Raw genomic sequence first — 23,408 nt, forward strand, 5'->3', positions numbered from 1 at the left:
CAATTCACTATAGCAAAGATGTAGAAACAACCCAAGTGCCCATCAATCCATTAGTGGATTAATAAAATATGGTATATGTATACAATAGAATACTACTCAATTATAAAAAACAATGGTGATCTAGCACCTATTATATTTTCCTGGATAGAGCTTGAGCCCATCCTCTGAAGTGAGGTATCACAAGAATGGAAGAATAGGCACCACATGTACTCACCATCAAGCTGGCACTGACTGATCAACACTAAGGTTCTCTCACAGTAGTAATATTCTTTGGGGGTTAGGGGGTTGGGGTGGGTAAACTCACAACTAATGGTTGCAGTGAGCATTGTAGCAGGGTAAGGGCACGTCTCAAATCATGGTTGTAATGTGGCAGTCATAACATGTAACCAGAATGTTTGTACCCCCATAATTTCCTGAAATAAAAAGAAAAGAATGAAATGGCAAACCAAATACAAAGAGATTAAAAAAATAGAAATGAATAAAATAATGAAGTAAAAAACAAACATGAAATAAGGAGACTCAATGAGGTACAACATTGGTTTTCAGAAAACCTACTAAAATTTTAAAGCCCTTACCAATGTCAATCCTGAATAAAAAAAGAGTAAATTCAAAATACATATTATAGCCTCAATAAAATGTTATGAATAACTTTATTTGAATGAATTTGCCACTTGACATCAAACTACAAATTACTTGGGAAAAAATCATAACAAAAAGACACAGGAATAAACAGAGAATCTTCCAATAATGCCTATGCTCCTAAGATACCACAGCAAGCATCATATTCAAAATATTTTGAAATATGTTCCCCACAGATCAAGAATAAAATAGACATAGTAATTATTACCATTTCTATTTCTAATTATAATAGAGGTCTTTGTTCATTTAAAAAGACAAAAATGAATCAGTAAAAAGTAAGAGGTATGAGGCAGCCAAGGCTGCAGTCATATCATGGCTCATCTGCAGGCATGCACTTCCAACTCAATTGCATAGCCATTGAAAGGCCTCAAATCCTCTCTGGTTGTTGTTCTGTGGTATGTAATTTCCTTGCCTTATGGTACTCTCCATAAAATAGCTCACATTTAGCTCCCCTCAGAGGGAGTAAGCTTGAGATAGCAAAAGATGATGCTGAAAAAAAATAAATAGTCATCTCATCACCTGTACTTCATTCAATTTGCTAAAATACCTAATTAAACCCACCCCCAAAGGGAGTGGATAACACAAAATTAAGGTTAGAATGTGTGTTTTGAATTTACTCTATTTTTTTCAAAATTGAAATTCATAAGGGTTTTAAAATTTTAGTAGTTTTTCTAAAAATCAATGTTGCACTACTGTGTTGCATCTTTTTATTTTATGTTTATTTTCTACTCCTCCTGATTCAAAACCAGCAGGTAGGAATTAGTGGGTGCCATTTTAGAGGCTGCCCATCACAGGCCAAAAGCAGAAATAACACTAATGTCAACAATAGAACAGATAAATAAACTCTGGTGCATTCACACAGGAGAATAACATACAGCTATGAAAATAAGCAAACCACTGCTACATGCAATGACTACATTCAAACATACATTTGAATTTTAAGAAGCCAGATATAAATGTGATCATGCTACAATGATTCCATTTATACAAAGTTAAAACAAAGTAAAACTATCTGATAGGGATGGAAATTCAGATAGTGGTTATTTTTTGGTATGTAGAGTCTGCAAAGGGGCATAATAGATGTTTCAGTCTGAGTTCTTCATAGCAACAAAACCAATAGAATATAAATAGATAGACACACACACACACACACACACAACTAGTAGAGACAATGAAGCAAGTTCCAGTTTGAGTCCAAGGGCCTGAACACCAGGAGAGCCAATGATGTAAATTCCAGTCAAAGTCTGAGTCCAAAAGCAGACAACTGATAGCTCAGCTCAAAGAAAGTTAGGCAGAAAAAAAACATAATTTTTACATACTCAAACTTTTATTATATTCCATCCTTCAATGGATTGGATGAGGCCTACCCACAGTAGGAAAGACAATCAGATTTACTAGATCTATAATGCAAATGTTAAACTCACCCAAAACATCCTCATAAACACCCAAAAATAATGTTTATTCAAATATCTGGGCAACCTGTGGCCCAGTCAAATTGTTACCTAAAACTAACCATGGCAATGGGGTTTAGGGTTCTTTTTCCTTTTTTTTTTTTTTTTTTTTTTGAGACCGAGTCTCACTTTGTCGCCCTCGGTAGAGTGCAGTGGCGTCAGCCTAGCTGACAGCAACCTCAAACTCCTGGGCTGAAGTGATCCTCCTGCCTCAGCCTCCCAAGTAGCTGGGACTACAGGCACTCGTCACCATGCGCAGCTAATTTTTTCTATTTTTAGTAGAGACGAGGTCTCACTCTTGCTCAGGGTCTTGAACTCCTGAGCTCAAACGATCCTTCCACCTCAGCCTCCCAGAGTGCTAGGAATACAGGCATGAGCCACCGCACCCAGCCAAGGGTTCTTTCTCTAGATTTTTATTGTGGTTGCATGGATTTTATCACTTTTTGGAAATTTATTGAACTGAATACTTGTGTTTTGAATGTTTTTTGTATTTACTCTGTCTTTACCTAAAGTTAGGAATTATAAGAATATATCTTCTCTTTCCTCTCTCTATTTTATCCCTAGATAAATTTTCTCTGACAGTATGAAATAAAGTTGGCCTCTCACAAGAAACCAGTAACCATATTAGGAAGTAGGCACAGCCAAAATGGACTTTACAAAGGAGAAATCATGCTGTCACTTCCTTTGTCATTAATCCAAACTAGCATCATTCATCAGGGAACAACTTAACATTCTGTATATTCTAATGTGATTCCAAGTAAAGTTCAGATCACTTATAAAGTAGCCTTGACAAAATTTGCTAAATTCATATATAATAAAATAGAGTATATAATACTATATAACAAGATATCATAGAATAGAATGGAGATTACAGTAGAGAAAACTATGCAGTTACTTCAATAATTTCACACAGACATAAAAAGAGATATACACATACAGGGACATATACCATGGAGATTAGTGGTTATATTGCAAAAATTTATATTTTTTGGAAAGCACACTGAACTATGGAGAGTGAACTGTTCTGACATCTGTAATTTACCTTAAAATGTTTCAATAAGAAATTATGTGTATGTGTGTTTATGTGTGAAAAATATGAGAAAATATTTATAATTGTTGAATGTGGTTTTGTTGGTTCTCTGTTCTATTATTTTCTATTTTTTGTGAGTATGACAAATTCTATGAAAAGTTTTTAAATGAAAAATAACTGTTAATTATATACATAGTTTTAAAAGTTACTGAGCAAATTGAATATATAAAAAAGGTGGTACATCACTAGACTTGTTATGAAAAAATAGAATAAAGTAACAATTATTAGAGACAGAATGACACATGGGAAGCCAGAATATTTATCCACCTTGAAATACAACTTCTACATGATTACAACAACAGATAATGGAAATAAAAAGGTAACTGATATATCAAAATCCATATAGGGAGATTTTTAACTCAATTCTTTTAGAAACTAAGTACACAAAAGTAAATAAAAGTAAAGAAAATGTACATTTAAAAAATAATTGGTGAATGTAAATTCCTTTTAAATAGATCAAGAATATAGTTAAATTACCATTTTAATGACACAGACACCAAATTATAAATATAAATATCATTTGAAATCAATAATGAAATACAACCCTACAAACTTATTAATCTGCAAATTAATGCACAGTTTAAAATAAGTGATGGCTTAACATAAGCACTCAAACAGAAATTAGAATACATTTTAATTTAAACAAAAACAAAAGCTCAACATAGAAAACCTACTGATTTTCACCCAAATCAGTACTTAGGGGGAGATGTAGAGACTTCAATATACATATTATGAGATAAAAAGGATGAAGTATATTTTCAATTCATTAAATAACAAAAAATTAAAAATTAAATAAGAGAAAAACAAAAATATGACTTTATTTTTTAAAAAATATCACTTTAATAAAATACAAAACACAAAATAGTAAATCTGGGATCAAAGGTGATAATATATGTAAGGTATGTATAAAAAACTAAGATCTCAGAAATGTTTCTTTTCTTGCTTCCTTCCACTCAATTTTATATGACTAATCTGTTCCCACGTTCTAAAATTCACTTTTTGATCTATAATATCTGTTCCTCACAATTTTTTTTCTCATCTGAGTCCCAGACCTGAGCCTGATATCTCCTCTGAAAGCCACCTTGGAGCTTTAAAGCCAACAGAGCTCTAGACTGTCATTTTAGAGAGTTAATCCTTCAAGAGCCTCAAGGACTGGGTTATTCATTCAGAAGAAATTAATCCTCATACTTCTCAGATTCCTTGGCTAAAGATACATCACCAGTAAGTGTTCGCAACAATGCAGGTCATCCAACTTCTAAGGTGCTCCTCATCAAGGTCTGAGGAAAAGGAGCTTTATGTTCACCTACAGAGACTTTGTATTTAGGTGATGGGTGACTATTTTGATGGAAGCACAAAATACAAAAGATAAGGCACCTGGTCTCCTATAAAAGAGATAAAACAATGGATTAGGTTTCTCTTTTGTCAGGGGCTTCTCTAAGTGAGTAGGTTGCCAGAATTCTGCAACTGACAAAAATAGTTAACCCTAAGTAAAGCTGCTAAGAGAAAAATCTCACTCTAGCTCATCCTCTAAGCTGCCAAAATAGTTTTCTAAAATGCAAGTCCCACTCTGTCTTATCTCTGTAAAAAGGGGTCTTTAGATCTCTATCATCTACAGTTCAAACTTCTCAGCTTTGTACATAAAGGTGTCTATCTTCAGACCAATATCAACATCTAAATACTCACCAGAAATCACTCATCCTCACATCCAAGGCACCATCAAAAATGGAAACTCTTTGAATTTAATGTGCTGTTTCACATTTCCTGGGCCTGGTATGCACCCTCCAACTGTCCAACTTCCTCTGTTTCTCATAATCACCATTTTAATACTTAGTAACTTATTTTTATTCATATTTCATTAGACAGGTCATATCTTAAAGAAGTTATCTGCTATCCCCCAAATAAACCCTGTGTACCACATCTTACCTGAACATAAGTCTATCTTTTGGTTTGTAACTCTGCAATAGTATTTAATATATGCTATATGCCTATCTCTCCCATACCAGATATCAAGATTTTTTGAACATAGAGGGTGGCAGGAGAAAATGTCTTGCCTATCACTATGTAGAAAGTGTGGGTTCAGACAATGCATTTAAACTAATATATACTAAGCATTCAATCCACACCGATCAATTTAATTGCCATTTACCCTTTCCCCTCCAAGAGCATATGAACACACATACATACACACACACACACACACACACACACACACAAATACGTTTGTTAAACTACTAAAACTATTTATTCAGAGACAGAAACACAAAGCAAAACTAAGAGAAGATGTTAAAACAGAAACAAAAATGGATATATTTTATGTTTGTCTGACATATTTCTCTAAATGTGATTGTGAAAGAGTATGTACCCAACAATTCACTCTTATAATCCCTCTACATTCCATGCAGGTTGTCTTATTTTCTCTCTACCCATATTCCTTGGTATCTCTTTGCTCTTCCCTATTTTCTGCTACTCCCTTAGGCCTGAAATTTTTATGTCTCCAAATTCCCCTGGCCCTGCCTTGTCCACTAAGCTTCCTCTAGAATGTACTCAACTGCTTTACCATGGTCTGAGAATTTTCTCTAGAAGGGAACTATGAGTAGTTCTACAGCCTTCCAGCCTAAATTTTGCAAGTAATTGCCTAATCTGTTCCTGAAGAAAAAAGATTTATATGACAACTAGAAGGTTCTCTGGACCAAGAGAGGGAGATCTGCCATGTAAGCACGTCCTATTATCTACCATAGGAAAACGATAGAAATTGAGCCTAGACCCTTGTACTCTGGAGTTTTTGTAGACAGGTCAGAATGCAACAGTGCACAAATGCCTTCTAGTTTCTCTGTTATACCTCAGCATTGGCCTTTGTCAACTTGATTGGCATCTTTATCTTTTTTCCTGCCAAGATAACCACTGTACCACGTAGGATTCTTAGTAACTGCACCAGGTCTGGTTTTAACACATTTCCCTTTTGAGGAAGCCCAAAAGCAAAGGGACAAACTGTCAGCTCAACTCCTCATTCTTGGAAAAATCCTTGGTAGATTCCCTACTTCCAAGAATAGAGAATGCTCAATTATTTCATAGTATCTATGGATAGATGGCAAAGGCCATTCCTGCACAGTACATTCTGTTACTATCTGGTCCCCCGGTAAGGAACCTAATGGGTACTTTCTCTAGGAGATCATTGAGTCACAGTTAAATTTAAGTATCTTTACTTTATAGTTCTCAACATGCCAGCTGTGTGGCCTACTGCCTAATATTGTATCTTAACTGTGTAAATTGCAGAAAAAGCAGCAAAAAGAGCATGTATCCATGGTCTTCTTCCTAAAACCATCTTCTTCCAAATTCTTTCTGAGTCATCTATGAATGAAACTGCTAATAACCACACATCTTTCAAATCCCCAGAGGAAAAGTGTATTTTTGGCAATACTTTAGGATTGATTTATTATCATTTCTTCTTTCCCAGTATAAGTACTTAAAGACAATAGACTGTGTCTTTACGTCTTTCTGTTGTTCAAAACCAATAGAATATAATAGAAGTTTATATATATGCATATATATAATGAATGTACTACATAATATAAATAAATGAGCAAATAAATGTATGTTTATTTATGCATGCACATGTTTCATGTAGACTCCATTACTTCCCCTTTCCTTTATATTAATTTCTAAATTCATGAGTATGCCTGCTTTTCTACATGCACAGGGGAAATTATATTGACAACTGAGTAGGATCATGGTAAGAACAATCAGTGTGTTTAAAGTAAAACTCTCTCTCACACACATATTAATATGCAAATAATGTATTTATAGTGCATTGATATAATCATATGATAGGTTAAGCTATTATTATTAAGAATCCTGGAAGACACTTATTTTTTTTTTTTAAAAAAAGGCATCTATTTGGCTTTTAATATAAAATGACTCAAAGAAACACAGAAAGAACATATCATACAAGCCAACTGCTGAATAAAAAAAAAAAAAAATCCCAACCAACAAATTTGTCATATTCTGTCTTCGGCCCAGATTAGAAATCAGGAAACTACCAACCAATCAATATCTGTCCCTTTGAAGAAAACATATTAAAAAAAAAAAAGTCCCTGAAATCTGGCAGGTGGATTTTAGAGGCCACTGGGAGCTTGCTTTAATCATCCTGGTGAAATGGGATAGAAGTGTTTTTTGAATATGGCCATTGCCTCCTGTTTCTTGTTAGTGATGGTCATCTCAAGGGAGGATGCTGGCCTGGGCAACACGTGACGCCACTTATGAAGTCTGAGGTCTCAAAGTCAAGCAGCCTTGTAGTCTTGCACCCCATATCTTCACTGAATCTCACCCATGTATAGTCTCTTGTCACTGGATGCTGAGAGAATGATCGGCTCTTTGGGGTGGAAAGCCACTTCATTGATGGAGCCAGCATGGCCAGGCAGCTTATACAATATTCTCCTACTGGTGGTATCCCAGACATACACAAACCTGTCAGCTGAGCCAGCTGCTATTTTGCTTCCATCAGGTGACCAAGAACATCTCAGAATATTCTTTTCAAAGTTGTGCACATTTCCCTGAAATATCTTCACACACCTCTCCTTGGGGGCAAATGGCCGGACATCCCAGACACGAACTGTATTGTCCATTGCATTGGACAAGAGATAAGAGCCTTCAGAACTTAAACTCAGGCCAGTCACAGAATCTGCATGGCCTCTCATGGTATAAGTCAGCTTGTTTTGGTGCAGGTCCCAAACCTTGATATCATTGTCTATTCCGCCAGAAATAATCTGATCACTTGTATCATTGAAGGTCACAGCTAACACCTGGTATGTGTTCTGAAATGTCTGAATGGCTGCTTTCTTCCAGATGTCCCAAAGCTTAACTGTACCATCATCACTGCCAGTGCAGACAAGCTGGGGGCCCCTCCTGGCTGGATAACAGGAATTCACGAAGGAAGTATGTCCCTTTAGTCTTTTAACCCTCTCGCCTGTTTCATGATCCCACACTGCCACAGTTTTATCTGTGGATGCTGAGAAGAGCATACTGCCGTCCGTGTTATAATGCAGTTACATCACTGCTCCACTGTGTCCCTTCAATGTGGCATAGTTATCACAGTCACCATAGACATTCCACAACAGTATCAGTTGGTCAAATCCTGCAGATGCTAAGGTGGATCCATTGGGGTGAAACTTGCAGCAGTATACTTCTCCTTCATGTCCTGACAGCAGCATGATTGGGGCTTGAAGGGAGGAACACCTTGGAGGTCCCGCTTGCAGCAAAGCTCCCAGCGTCTCCTGCTGCTGCCCTGCTCCCGGGCCGATCCCACCTCTCCCAACAGCAACTCATGCCGCTGCCGCTTAACCGGGACCAGTGGCAACTCTGGGCCCTTAGGCTTCTGCTGTTCTATCATGGCGGTAACCGCTCTCTTCAGCGCCCGACACTTATTCTTTTTATATTTTTTTTTAAGTAGCAGTATTATTTTGTATTCTTGACCACCACAGAATGAGAGAAAATGATTAAAATTTAACAAAATATTTGTCTTCAATTACTACTTCTTACTAAACATGAAATATGACTAAATTACTTATTACACATTTTGAAACATCAATGTGTTCATTGCAAAAGTGAAAAAAGTAATATATACTTCATAGGACTGTCTTAAGGATCTAGCATAGAAATAAAAGAACTTGGAATAGTAGATTTTTATACAAATTCCAATATTCTCATTATTACCCTTAAAGACAAAAGCTTCAATTCACAGATAAATAATGTCATTGATTGCAACATTCCCGTCTGCCTTTGTTCTTTCTACTGGATTAGATAACTCTATTTTTAATAATGGAAGAAACATGAATTCTAAGCATGACCTTCCAATCTCCAAATGGTTAGCGATCTATCTTGAGGAAAATCCTCAGCACTCGCTCCCGAATCTGCTTGGTCCTGACCCCATAGATTACAGGATTGAGAGCTGGTGGAACAACCACATATAAGTTGGCTAAGAAAATGTGAATATATTGGGGGATATTATGTCCAAAACGATGTGTCAAGAAAGAAAAAAATGCTGGTGTGAAAAAGGCTAAGATAACACCTATGTGGGAGCCACAGGTATTGAGAGCTTTGAGTCGAGCTTCCCAGGAAGGCAGGCAGAAAACTGCATGGAGGATTCTAACATAGGAAAGAATAATAAGGAACACATCCAATAATAAGAGAGAAATGTTGCCAAGGCCAAACATAATGTTCACTTTGATGCTGGCACAGGCTAGACGGGCATTGCCCATGTGCTCACAGTAAGTGTGAGGGATGATATGGTGCCCACAGAAGGGCAGCCTCAGGAGCAGAAACACCAGTGGAACCACCATGTACAGGCTCCGCAGGATGGCAATGCCTGCAATGAGGCTGATGATTTTGCTGGTGAGGATCATGGTGTACCGAAGGGGTTTGCAAATGGCAATGTAGCGATCAAAGGCCATGGCCACCAACACAATGCTCTCCATGGCAGTGAAAAAGTGAATGAAGAACACCTGAGAGAGGCAGCTTCCAAAAGATATTTCCCTAAGGCTGAACCAGAAGATGCCCAGCATTTTGGGGATGGTGGCCGTGGACAAGCCCAGGTCAATGGAATCCAACATGGCCAAGAAGTAGTACATGGGTTCATGGAGACTGTGCTCAGTCTGGATCACAAACAAGATAGCAGTATTTCCCAGGACTGCAACAAGATACACAAAGAAAAAGGGGAATCCAATCCAGACGTGCACATCTTCTAGCCCTGGGATGCCCAGCAGTAGGAATGAAGAAGGATGGAACTGGGTGTCATTAGGCATAGACATTCTTTCTGTCACAAATATCACTGTGCGTACCAGAAGCAATTATTGACTTTCTACTAGTGATTCTTGCTCCACTTCTCCTATTGTCCAGATTCCTATTCAAATGCAAATAACATTTTAATCTTCATTTATTCCTATTCATGACGAAGGTAAAATACTCTCTTCATTTTCTGTAAGCCTCTCCTGAGCATCATATGGTACCAGGAATAGAACCAGCCTTACTCTACTCCCCCTTTACCTAAAAACAAAGTCTTATATAAAGAAGAGATGGCAGCACAATGTCATCTGCCTAATGTAAATTCAAAATCTGGAATGTAGCCAGGAATAAATGGGGAAAACAAAGTTCCAGGGCCTGTGTATATGGTAGTGTTACACTCATTTTGCTTAATAGTCATGGTAATTTCTTTGGTATTTGCAATTTCAACTATTCCTCTATTTAAAAAACTAAGAAACCTGAAATGTATTGTGCATAATCCTGTTTATGTATAGTTATACATTTTATGAGTGTTCATGAATACTAGATGATCTACTTCTGAGAGTACAAGAAACAATTTATCTTTCTTCATACGCATGAAAAAGATCTGTCACATGATAGATCTCAATTTAAAATTTTGACAAATAGACCAATTGATTTAGAAGTGAAAGAACAGAGAGTAATTTAAATTTTATAGTTTATAAAATAAATAATTTTGTTCCCATCCTATTTGCTTTTGAGAAAAGAAGCACCCACTGGACTTAGAAAATGGATAAAAACAAAGAGAGGCAGAACTTGACAGTATTTTGCAGTTATAATGAAATATGAATTAAGAGATTGTTTTAATCTAGATAAGCCTATCATTTGGAGAGTACATAAATAAACACATGCAGTAAAAAATCTGACCAGAGAGAGGTCAAATTTTGTGGGGGAGACTAAATATTCTGGGCTGCACAATTTCCAAATATATCCATGGGAGAAAGCAGAATCATTTTAGATACACTATAGTTTAGTCGCTACATAGATTCTGTCCCAGCTCTTATGTTTTTATGGATGACTCCATTATAGTAAATTCTGAACTTACTTATAGTAAATTAAAAATCTGAAACAAATACGGGAGAAGTGCATTACTGTGCAACTTATTTGGGAAAAGCTAGTTTTAAAAATAATGTGGAATTGGTTGAATGTGATGTGGCAATTGCACAGAAAGCTTTGACTCAAACTTAAAAATACTTGAGTGTTGGAGGAAGTCAGGGTTGACATGCATCCAGAAAGGATAAATGTATATGAATGTTAGCAGTTTCTATTAATACTTTAAACCTATAAATGCCTTGCTAACAGTGCCCATTTGAAGCCTATGAAGAATAGCAAAAATGAAAGATAATTTGATAATTTGAGGAATCATTACAGGAAGCGAGAGAGAGAGTGGGTGTGTGTGTGTTTGCATGTGTGTGAGTGTGTAAACTTGCAATGCTGGGCTGGGGAGGAAAAAGTTGAATTTTTCCATGTGAAACTATCAGAGATAAAGGTGTAAATTTTTTTTTCATTAATGGAGAATACACAAGGTAGGTAGAGAAATACCTTTCACAATTTATTTCATCAAATATTTTAGAGGTTCTCTCTGTACCAGTGTTGATCAGGAAATTTGAATAGAACTTTCAATAAAACTGGTCATATACCCCCAAGGAGACCACTGTGTAATAAAAAAGATAAAATTCTAAAGATGAAATTTAAAAATTGTGCAGCAAGTGCTATGGTAGAAGTATGCACAGGGTGTTTTAAGTGTAGAGGTGAGTCAAGAAAAATTCTGTGGAGGTTATGCTTATGCTAACACTCATAGAAAGGAAATTTTATTCTAGATGGAATAAAGATAAGGGACAAAGTGGGGAAAAAAGGAAACATAGTGACCAGTCAAGACAAAAAAAAAAGGAATCAGTCATCCTCTCAATGATCAATGACCATATCCAGAGATTCAGTAGATTGATAACCAGACAGACTCTTAATTCCCTGGTGCTTTGGTAATGCTGAGAGGGTCCATACAGCAAAAACCAAGAAAATAAAATATGCCTATGTCCCAGGGAAATCAACTTATCCCACTCATCTCTGTGGATTTTATAGTAGGGCTTGAAAATTAGTGCTTCCCTCCTTTCTGAGACATCATATCCAAATCTGTAAACATTGGTCAAAGCAATCAATCACTTAATTATTCTATAAAAGTATACTGACTATTATTTCAACATACATTCATATAGCTTCCAATCTCTACTGGGTTCCAAAAATAAGACTGTGTCCCAGCCCCTCATTTGACCCCATAATAGGAAGTTGCTATATGGGATTATATTCAGCTATTTGGCAGCCATTTCTTCAATGTGTCATCTTCTTACGCTATCCTATTCCATCAACCTCCACCACACTCCACATATCCACATTCCCATATCCTGGAACTGGTGAGCATAACAAAGGATAACGTACACCTTTTTTCTATGTCACAGTCTCGTGGCCATTCTGCTATCATGCAACGTTATTCCCCTTCTCAGATGCTTCATCACTCTAGCCCTAGATCCTATTCCTCAGGGCTATACTTCATGATTCATTTATTCATGAATTCATTGATTCAAAAATACATTTTTAATCACCTTTACCACACTTAGAACAGTCCTAGAAAATAGAAAAATTAGTCCTTTCTCTCTTGCTATTCATATGTGTGCATGTGTATGCTGGGCCAGAAACAATAGCTAAATTGATACAAGATATATTGGTACAATTCCTTTCTCATTAGCTTTCACTCTTTTGGGTGGCCATAGGTAAATGTAGATAAAAGTCTAGCCTCAGGAATTTGTAAGTATGACTGTGCATTCTTTCTTCATCTTGTTATTATACTTTCACCTTTCCTCCATCTCTCTGTCCTAGCTTGGCATAAACTCTTTCTCCATCTCTCCTGCTATTTGTCACAGCATAGCCACTATATAACTTACCTTGATCTCAAATCTCTAAAAAACGTCCCTTGTCACATTCTTAAGGAACATCATTTATTATGCCAAATAGAAAATGCATATATTTTCCTTGTAGCCTCACTTCCCCTGGAATGGGGACCATAATATCTTGGAGACTTTGATATAGTTTGGTTAATAGGCTCTGGAGAATTCTTTTCAATCTTTCTCCTTATACTGAGACAACAGAGAATTTACCACCCTCTTGGAGACTTTGATGTAGATCAATTAATAGACTCTGGAGAATGCTTCTCAATTTCTTTCTCCTTATACTGAGATAATGGAGCAAGAGTTTATTGCTGTTCTCTTTCTTTCCCCAAACTTTCTGCTCCTTTATTTACACTGATAGAGTATATTTACTTTCTCACTTCCAAATTAAATTGCTAAGCTCCTGATAAATACCTGGGATTTTGTCCTTATCCTTTTATCCCATCTTCTTTATTTCTCTCCCTCTCACATGTACATTTTCTCTCTCTCTTTCTCTCCAAACTCCTCTCCCTAGTCCTAAAAAAAATATTTAATTTTTCCCATTTAAAAACATCCTTGATAGAGTTTCTCAGGGATTCAACCTCCAGTTATCTATTCCATTGTATATAAATAGAACATTTTTAATTCATCTATCCATTAATGGACACTTGATGGCAACTTCCTGGAAATCCCTTCTCATAGAGTTAATATTTATTTGACCTGACTCAAAGCTCACTCATTGTGAACAAGATTTTTGTCAAACTATTAGTCAAAAATAATAAGCAAAAAATGTTTAACATCACAGCTCCCAGAAGCAGGAATAGCAGCTGGAGCTAACAAAAAGATGACTAAAAAATTCAAAGGGAAAAATCAGGGAATGAATTGATCACAGAAGATTTCTCAAAGCTCTGAAATGTTCCTGAGAAGCTAAAAAGACCCACACAAGTATGTGACTATGAAAATGTCTGGAAAGACCTAAAAAGGCCCTAATCGGTCCCCTCTGTATGAACTTGAGGAAATGTCATTAAAATATAGAATGCAGTTCATTATACAAGAAAATGGTACATTCAAGAAATCATTTTCACATACATACATATATACACAAAGAGAGACATAAACATAGTGGGGTTTTAATATTATGTTGCAGAATATACATATTTTTCAATAACAAAAAAACAAAATACTCCTTATGAATATAGATGGAAAATACTCAATAAAATACTAGCAAACCATATCCACCAGCATGTTAAAGAATTATACTCCATGATCAAATGTGATTTATTTCAGCAATGTAAGAGCGTTATGATAAAGAACAATCAATCAAGGCAATAAACCACGTTAATAGAATGAAGGAAAAAATGATCATCTCAATTGATGCACCAAAAGCATATGACAAAATTCAATACACTTTCATGATAAAAACACTCAGAGAACTAGGAATAAAAGGAAACTTCCTCATACACAGGGCATTTATGAAAAATCCACAGCTCCTATCATACTCAATGGTGAATACTCAAAGGAGAAAGTAAACTTTCCCCCTAAGATCATGAGCAAGACAAGGATGCTTGCTTTTACCACTGTTGTTTAACATTATACTGGAAGTTCTAGCCAGAGCAATTGGGCAAGAAAAAGAAATAAAAGCCATTTAAATTTTTAGCTATCTATTTGTAGATGACATCATCTCTAATACATAGAAAATATATACAGGAGCTAAATGATGGGTGTAAATGGGCACAAAAAGATGTAAAGGGCATTGGAAACTAAGAAGCAGGGAGGGTGGGAGGGAGATGAGGGATAAAACACTTACCTCTTGGGTACAATGAACATTATTGTCCTGGTGGCGGGCACGCTGAAAGCACTGACTTCAACATTATAGAGTATATCCATGTAACAAAAACTTTTGCACCCCCTTAATATTTTGAAATTAAAAAATAAATAAATAAAAAAGAAAATTATAAATTGACAAAAAAATCTATTACAGCTAATAAACAAACTAAATTTTTACAATACAAAAATGACATAGAGACGTCAGTTGTATTTTGCCAAATATTGCTGAAAAAATTTAAAGAAGGTCTAAATAAATGGTAAAATGTTTTGTGTTCATGGATTGAGAGACTTAATACTGTTAAGATGGCAATTCTCCCCAAAGTGATCTATATATTATGTATAATCCCTATTAAAATCTAAATGTCTTTTTTTTACGGAAAAGAGAAAGCTGATCCTAAAATTCACATAGACTATCAAAAGCCCTAGAATAGCCACAACAATGTGAAAATAAAACAACAAAGTTAGAGGACTCACTTCCTTATTTTAAAACTTACTACAAAGCTACAGTAGTGGTGCTGGCATAAGAATAAACATACAAATCAATGAAATAGAATTGAGAGTTAAGAAATAAAACTGGGCCAGGTGCGTTAGCTCACGCCTATAATCCTAGCACTCTGGGACGCCAAGGCGGGAGGATCGCTCGAGGTCAAGAGTTTGAGACCAGCCTAAGCAAGAGCAAGACCCCATCTCTACTAAAAAATAGAAAGAAATTAGCCAGACAACTAAAAATATATAGAAAAAATTAGCCAGGCATGGTGGCACATGCCTGTAGTCCCAGCTACTTGGGAGGCTGAGGCAGAAGGATTGCTTGAGACCAGAAGTTCCAGGTTGCTGTGAGCTAGGCTGACACCATGGCACTCTACCTGGGGCAACAGAGTGAGACTCTGTCTCAAAAAAAAAAAACAAACTAGATAATGGTGATAGCTGCACAATACTGGTAATGTAAAAAGTGCCACTAAATTGTAAATTTTAACATGTTTAAAATTTTTAAATTGTAAATTTTATGTCATATGTATTTTGCCACAATAAAAAAAAGTTGATGGTTATATAAATGCCCAACAGAACCCAGAGGATTAGTCCAAGAAATTCCTAGACTGATAGAAGGATAAGAAAGAAGAAAGGAGGAAAAAAGATAAAATGGAACCTGTCACAAATATTATGTGAAAAGCAAGAACTGGCTATTGACCAATTGACAAATAGTGAGTGGATATTCACTGAGCTTTCCTTAGAGCTCCTTCGCAGTTGATGCAATGACACGGGGGAATTTCTATTCACAGTAATCTCAATGCCCCAGACTCTGGCACCTGGAGACTTTATTGCAAATCTACCATCCCAGCACACACACGCAAAGACATTTTGTTAACATCTTTCAGAGTGTATTGAGGCTCTATTCTAAACCATTTATATATATTTCAAAAAGTGAATGCATAATTGTTACATGACTCGAGAAAGAGGAAGGAATGTTGGTAAGTGTTTGTGATAAGTCTGCGAAACGTGTGCTTAAGACTGGAATTTGAATTCACAGAAATTGAGTTAAGATCTAGAGAATTGGGGTAGGGAATAAAATGGCATGTATCAGTGCTCTAGGAAGAGGTAGAAAGATGAATAAAATGGGAGGAAATTGGAGAGAAAAATATTTGCTGGACACCTACAATATTTCAGGCATATATGACCTCATTTATACCACCCTTAATAATATGAGGTAGATAGTACTATGTTTATTTCTAATGAAACTCAAACTCAGAACCTGATATAACTTATCTAAGGTCACAAAGGCAGTCAGAATGGAATCAGAACTCTATCCCATGCCACAGTGCCAATACTATTAAATACTCGGTGCTTTTGCTTCTTTTTCCTACAAATCGCTCCCTTACAGTGATACAGCAAGTGATACACAGTTATGTGAAAGCCACAGTGGGCAAAGAAAGATAGAATAATGAGCTTGAACTCCTTTACACGTAGAATGACTGCACATGTACCCTGATAGAAAAAAGGATACAATATGGTGATCAGCTGTTGGTCTTCAGGCTTCACAGGGATTGAAATAAATTCAAATTTAATTATTGGGAGACCTAGATTTATAATTTAGGGCAGGGCCCAAGATGAAGTATGAGGTAAAAATTTAGGTACAGTAGTAGTAAAGAATAACTTTGGGATGAAATAAACAGATATAGTAAAGAATTTGGCTTTGCCCAAAGAGAGGTCTGGCATTTTCTTTTGCCTTATGGGAGGTAATCTACAACATATCTGACAGGAGTGTCTATGTTTATAATAGGGACTAGCCATATCAGATCACAGGGTAGGGGCTGGCCATGCCATAAATGCCAACAATATGACTTAGGGTTGGGGCTTTGGGTCATGTGACATCAATTGACCTGGAGACTGAGTTCAACCACATTTGCAATCAACCAAGCAAGCAATCATGCCTCTGTAATGAAATCATAAGAAAAATTCTGGACACCAAAGCTTTGCATGAGTTTCCCTGGTTGGCAATGTGACTCTTCGCATATTGTCACACATTAATGCCAGGAGGGTAATACATCCTGACTCCATGAGAGGACAACATTTGCTTCACATTTGGAAACTTCACAGACTCTTCCCTAACCATCTCTTCCTTTGTCTCATTTTGGTCTGTATCCTTTTCCTGTAATAAACTGTAGCCATGAGCATAATAGCTTTCAGTAAGTTCTATGAGTCCTTCTAGGGAATTACTGTACCTGGGAGTAGTTTTGGAAAATCCCTGAAATTGCAGTTAATGTCAGAAGTGAGGTCAGTCTTGGGAACTGTTCCCTCAAACATTGCAGTGTAGCTAACTCCAAGCAGCAGATCTGATCTGATGTTACATTTTTTAAAACTGTTATAGAATTCAACAGGCTTTTGAAAAACAACTTCATATGGGGATGAAAATTTACAGGTCATCAGTTTCCCTTGAAAATTTCTCTTCTATTCCCACTTGGAGATACCTTACTTCCAGATACCTAGACTCTGAGAAATATCTGGATCTGCTCTTGGAGTTTCAATTCTGTTCCACTCTTTTTCTACTTTTTGTTTTGCCACTAACACACTGTTATGGTCATCACAGCTTTATAGGAAATCTCAATATCTGATAGTGTAAATCCTGCAGATTTACTCTTCTTTGAGGAAATTTTAACTATTTTTCAATCATTTTACTCTTCCCCAAATCTTACTTTTCTCTCTCTCTTATTACTTCCATTAACAATATTGCAAAGACAGATCCAGATTAATGTCACATAGCTGAATTTCAAACTGGTTTCAAATCTTGACTCTTTTGCTTATTTGCTTTGTAAACAACATAAACAATTAACTTATCAAAATCTTTCTCTTACATAAAACCAGATACCAGCAGAACTTGTGTGACAGAATTGTAGGGAGAACTAAATGAGACAATATATTCAAATAATGGTAGGCACAATGTTTTAAAAAATAGTTATCTAATTAATGATAGCTATCATTATTGTGGTGGTTGATATTATTATTGATTTATTATTACCTCATAGTGTCTATTTCTTGAGAAAGAGGGGAGTAAGTTCATCTATGTACTCTGAACTTAACAACTTTAGAAGAGATATCATTAGCTTCTATTTGGCATCTCAGCCATTGACACTTAGAGTGCAGGTGAGGAGTGATCCTAGGATTACTTACAGAGAGCTGAAAGAAGGAAAAAGAATCAAAGACCTTCACAGAAACATTTCCATAACACAAATTCTTTATTTGAGTATTTTTTATTTTTAATTGTTTTAGATCTCAATTAAGTCTGGATGGAATGCCAAATGAAAACTGGCAACAACCTTTAAAACCATGGCCACCATCAGCCTGCAGAAGAATGTTTTCTCCCAATATCACTGAGCTGCACCCCTCTTCATTCCTGTTGTTAGGGATTCCAGGACTGGAAACTGCACAAATTTGGCTTGGCTTTCCCTTCTGTGTTGTGTATCTGATTGCTCTCATTGGAAATCTTACCATTCTGTTTGTGATCTTCACTGACAATAACCTTCGCCAACCCATGTTCTACTTTCTGGCCATGCTGTCAGTGATTGACCTAAGTCTCTCTACTGCTACCATCCCCAAAATGCTGGGCATTTTCTGGTTCAGCCTTCAGGAGCTGTGCTTTGGGTGCTGTGTTTCTCAAGTATTTTTTATCCATTTTTTTACAGTCATGGAGAGCATTGTACTTCTTGCCATGGGCTTTGATCGGTATGTGGCTATTTGCAACCCCCTCAGGTACACCATGATCCTCACCAACAAAGTTATTGGTGTGATTTCTGTGGCTGTAGTTCTAAGAAGTTTATGCATGATTGCCCCTATCATTTTTCTCCTCCTGAGGCTGCCCTACTGTGGACATAGAATTATCCCTCATACCTATTGTGAGCACATGGGAGTGGCACGTCTGGCTTGTGCCAGCATCAGTGCCAATGTCTATTATGGTCTTGGGAATATTTCTATCTTGTTTATGGATGTGCTTCTTATCATTATCTCCTATGCTAAGATTTTATTCACTGTCTTCCGCCTCCCTTCCCAAGATGCTCGCCTGAAGGCTCTTAATACCTGTAGCTCCCACATCTGTGTCATCTTGGCCTTCTTTGGCCCAGCTCTCTTCTCTTTCCTCACTCATCGCTTTGGTCATGGCATTCCCCAATATATCCATATCCTCCTGGCTAATCTCTATTTAGTCATCCCCCCTGCCCTCAACCCAGTCATTTATGGGATCAGGACCAAGCAGATTCAGGAGCGGGTGAAGAGTCTCTTTGCTAAACAAAGATTGAATGAGAGGTAATTTATTCAGGTTATAAAAATATAAGTCCCAAAAGGACTAAAATTGTGATAAAAAAATAAAGAAATTGCTTTCACTAAAATTGATCATTATGATATATATGAACATGTATTTGAACATATATAAGAAATATTGGCAGCAATTGTTGGAGGCATGTGTTTGTGTCTGAGTATATACTTGCAGTGATATTATCTGTTGACCCCTCATACAGAATATGCCATACAAAAGTAAGTATTAAAGAGGAGCATTTTATTTATATTTATTTATTTAGTATTTCAGAATATTATGGATATCTCAAGGAGCTAAAAATGAAGGAGCACTTTAATTCACTAAAGAAAGAACTTTTTGTTAGAACTGTCTGATGTTTTAGATATCTTTCAGGTAGTAATAATATTCCTTTCATAGAGATATTCAAATAGAGGTCATATGGCCACTGACAGGAGTACTGGCATGTGGGTAGCGATAATGCAAATGGAGAGGAGATATCAAGTGTGAGATATAGGGGAGAGACATAAGATAAGATTTAGCCACACACTAGAAAGAGAAAACAAGAACGTTTATTTATTTTGTTTATTATTTTTTCTTATCTGGATGACTTTTAGCATTAAAATATGTGAAAAGGAAAAAAAAGAAAATTACTCATGAATTTCAAAAAACACAAACAGAGAAAACAGAGCGGAAACAGAAATCAGATTATAAAGAAACTTCAAAATGGTTTTCAAAAATGGCAATAGAAAAGAAAGAATGGTAATTTAAAGTAAAGGACATTTAAAGAATTGAATGACCTGAGTAGAATATCATTTAAGCAGAGTTAAGGTCAAACTTGACTTTGAAAATTACCACAGCAATCATTTCACCCAATTCTATGACATTCCTAGTGATTTTTACTAATTTAACATATAAAATAAATATTTTGAAAATACATTATTAATTATAATCATATAATCTCAGTGAGAAGAATTAATATTAAGGTAACCAAAAAAACCAATAAGAACTAACATGCTCCCAAGTTTTTATAATCATCAATTTAATTCCATATATATTATCTAGTTTCATTTTTTTTTACCTCTTAAAGTAATGAGGTGTCAACTACCCACCAGATACAGCCATTTTATGACTATTTGTTGTAAAATTCTGCCTAAATTTCTATGTCAATATTTTTTGGGGGTACAAGTATTTATTTCTGACATAGATATAATAGAATTTTCATAAGGTGAAATAAAAATAAAGAAGGGGAGAATAACAAAGAAAATTTCTACAGCTGAAAAATTATTCAAGACTTAATATTAACAGTTTCAATAGGTGCCCAGTGGGGACACAGGTATTATTTGGTGGAAATTATAAACGTAAAAGGTAAAAAGAAAATCTTAAATCATTCCAGGAAAAAAGTGTCAAGTGAAAGAGAAGGAAATTAATATGGTGATAAATCAAAGAACTCAAAGTAGAATTACCATTTGATCCAGCAATTCTAGTACTGGGTATTTACCCAAAGGAAAAAAAAGACATTCTGTAAAGAAGACATCTACACTCAGATGTTCATAGCAGCACAACTCATTATTGCAAAGATGTGGAAACAACCCAAGTGCCCATCAATACATGAGTGAATTAATAAAATGTGGTATATGTATACCATGGAGTACTACTCAGCCATAAAGAAAATGATGAACAAATATCCCTTATACTATCCTGGATGGAGCTGGAGCCCATTCTTCTAAGTGAAGTATCACAGGAATGGATAAACAAGCACCACATGTGTTCACCATTAAATTGGTACTAATTTATCAACACTTATGTGCACATATGGAAGTAACATTCATAGGGTGTAGGGAAGGTGGGAGGGGAAGACGGGGATGGGTAAATTCATACCTAATGGGTACAATGAATGATGTCTGGGGGTTGAGCACGCTTGTAGCTCTGACTTGTGTGCTGCAAAGGCAATATATGTAACTAAAGCATTTGTATCCTCATAATGTTCTGAAATATAAAAAAAAGAGAGAGAAAGAGAAGGAAAGTTCAAATAAGACAGGTAAAGAAAATAGCGTAGAAAATAGCATAGATTAAAGGTAAACATAATCTGACTGGTATCAAAATTCTCAAATGCAAAAGTGGATGCTTAAAAACAGTCTTCATGTCCTAAGAAAAATAATTTTGCACTTGGGATTCAATGCTCATTCAATCCATTATTCATATTCAAGAGTGAAATGAAGACATTTTCAGAAATATAATGAAAATTTTAAGTGCATTTTTTCCAAAGGAGGAAAAAGAGGTTTAAGATACAGTCTAACAAAACATAAACAATAGAAATGTCAAAAAAGAGTATCATATGGTATGAAAAACATGATTTATGCTCAAAGGAAAACAGAAAAAGGTATAATTACATCAAAACAATTATTGATAACTTGATTGTGATAACATGATTTTTAGGTAAGTGTATTTGGTGGATTTCCACTTCCACTAATAATAAACTAGTTTGTTTCTGATTAATGCTTCTGTCAAGTGGGAAAAAAACTAGAAATACTGGACAGAATGTTTAGAACAAATATTTAAGAGATTGCAGAGCTAACAAGTTAGCAAAGATAAAAAGGTCAGGATCCCAGAAAATAATGGAGAGCTAAGAGAAATAAAGCCTGCCTTTTGCGCTGCTTTTCCTTACCATGTACTTTGCATTTTATAATTTGGAAGAACTCTCAGAGACTGATATTATGAGAGTATCATGGGATTGCATAGGATTAAGCATTGGTTTTCAGAGTTTGGCAAGGAATAGAGAAAATAGATCACCAACAGAGTACTCAAGGAGAGAAGATAAATTAGAAAAAAAAAAATCAGCCATTACAAAGTATGTAGCCTAGTTTAGAATTAGCTCAATTCTTAATATGAATGAGGTGATGTGCTCTTACCCCAACTGCCTGGCAGAACCAAAGTAAAATGCTATGGTGGGTAATATTATTGATAGCCTTAAATATCCTGAAAAGTTTTCCTTCATAATGTCCAGCACTGAATTTTTTTAAGTGTGAAAAGATAATAATTACCCAAATAAATAAGCAAACAAAAAAAGATAAGATTAAAATATTCACAGAGAACCAGGCAATGAGATTATAAAATAACTGTAATTATTATATACACTAAATTCAATGAAAAGATGGGAGAACTTTAGCCATGAACTGAAAAGTAATAATGATCAGTTGAAAATTTTATTTTTAAAAATTTCATTAATTTAAAATAAGTATTCAATAGGTGAGATAACAGAAGATTATACCTATAACTGAAAGATTAATCAGAAGGCAATATCCACAGTGAAGCATGGAGAAATAAGTTAATAAAAATACAAAAAAGAATATACAATATTTGGAAAATAGTTAAAAGTTACACAGACATATAATTGGATTATACAAAGAGGAATTAAAATGTGGATCATAAGCAATAGTAAAAGGATAAAAAATTGCAAAGCAGACGAAAGAAATCAAGCCAAAAATCCAAAAATTTTAACCAGGACCATCAAAACAACAGGTTCACACAGGAATGCCAAAGTAAAACCACTGGAAAACAGAAATAAAGAGAAAATCTTTAAGGTAGTTAGAAAGAAGAAATTATCTTAAAAGAATCAATAATAAGATTAATAGCAAATATCTCAAAAGAAACTATAGAATCAAGTAGACAACAAAATGGTGTTTTTAAAAATATAGTGGAAAAAATAAACTGCCAACCTAGATTTCTATACCCACTGAAAAATATCTTCTTAAAGGATTAAAAAGTACATTGCCAATAAACAAAAGCTGAGAGAAGTTGTTACCAATAGACTTGCTATAACAGGAACACTAAAAGGGATTATTCAAGAAAAAATAATATAAATCAAGATAAAAGCACAGAGAAGCAGAAGA

At 35.5% G+C, this 23,408-nt stretch overlaps 1 protein-coding gene and 2 pseudogenes across 1 annotated transcript; 1 reads left to right on the plus strand and 2 right to left on the minus strand.

The window, feature by feature from the left end:
* Positions 1-7,200: 7,200 nt before the first annotated feature.
* Positions 7,201-8,566, minus strand: LOC138384155 (U5 small nuclear ribonucleoprotein 40 kDa protein pseudogene; annotated as a pseudogene).
* A 475-nt stretch (positions 8,567-9,041) lies between these two features.
* LOC138384156 (olfactory receptor 52E8-like) lies at positions 9,042-9,983 on the minus strand. The gene has a single exon (XM_069469431.1). The coding sequence runs from the start codon at positions 9,981-9,983 to the stop codon at positions 9,042-9,044; it is 942 nt and encodes a 313-aa protein (XP_069325532.1).
* An 8,574-nt stretch (positions 9,984-18,557) lies between these two features.
* On the plus strand, positions 18,558-19,533 carry LOC138384874 (olfactory receptor 52E8-like; annotated as a pseudogene).
* The last annotated feature ends 3,875 nt before the right edge of the window (positions 19,534-23,408 follow it).

The sequence above is a fragment of the Eulemur rufifrons genome, chromosome 6 (genome assembly GCF_041146395.1).
Source record: "Eulemur rufifrons isolate Redbay chromosome 6, OSU_ERuf_1, whole genome shotgun sequence".
Classification (NCBI taxonomy): Eukaryota; Metazoa; Chordata; class Mammalia; order Primates; family Lemuridae; genus Eulemur; species Eulemur rufifrons.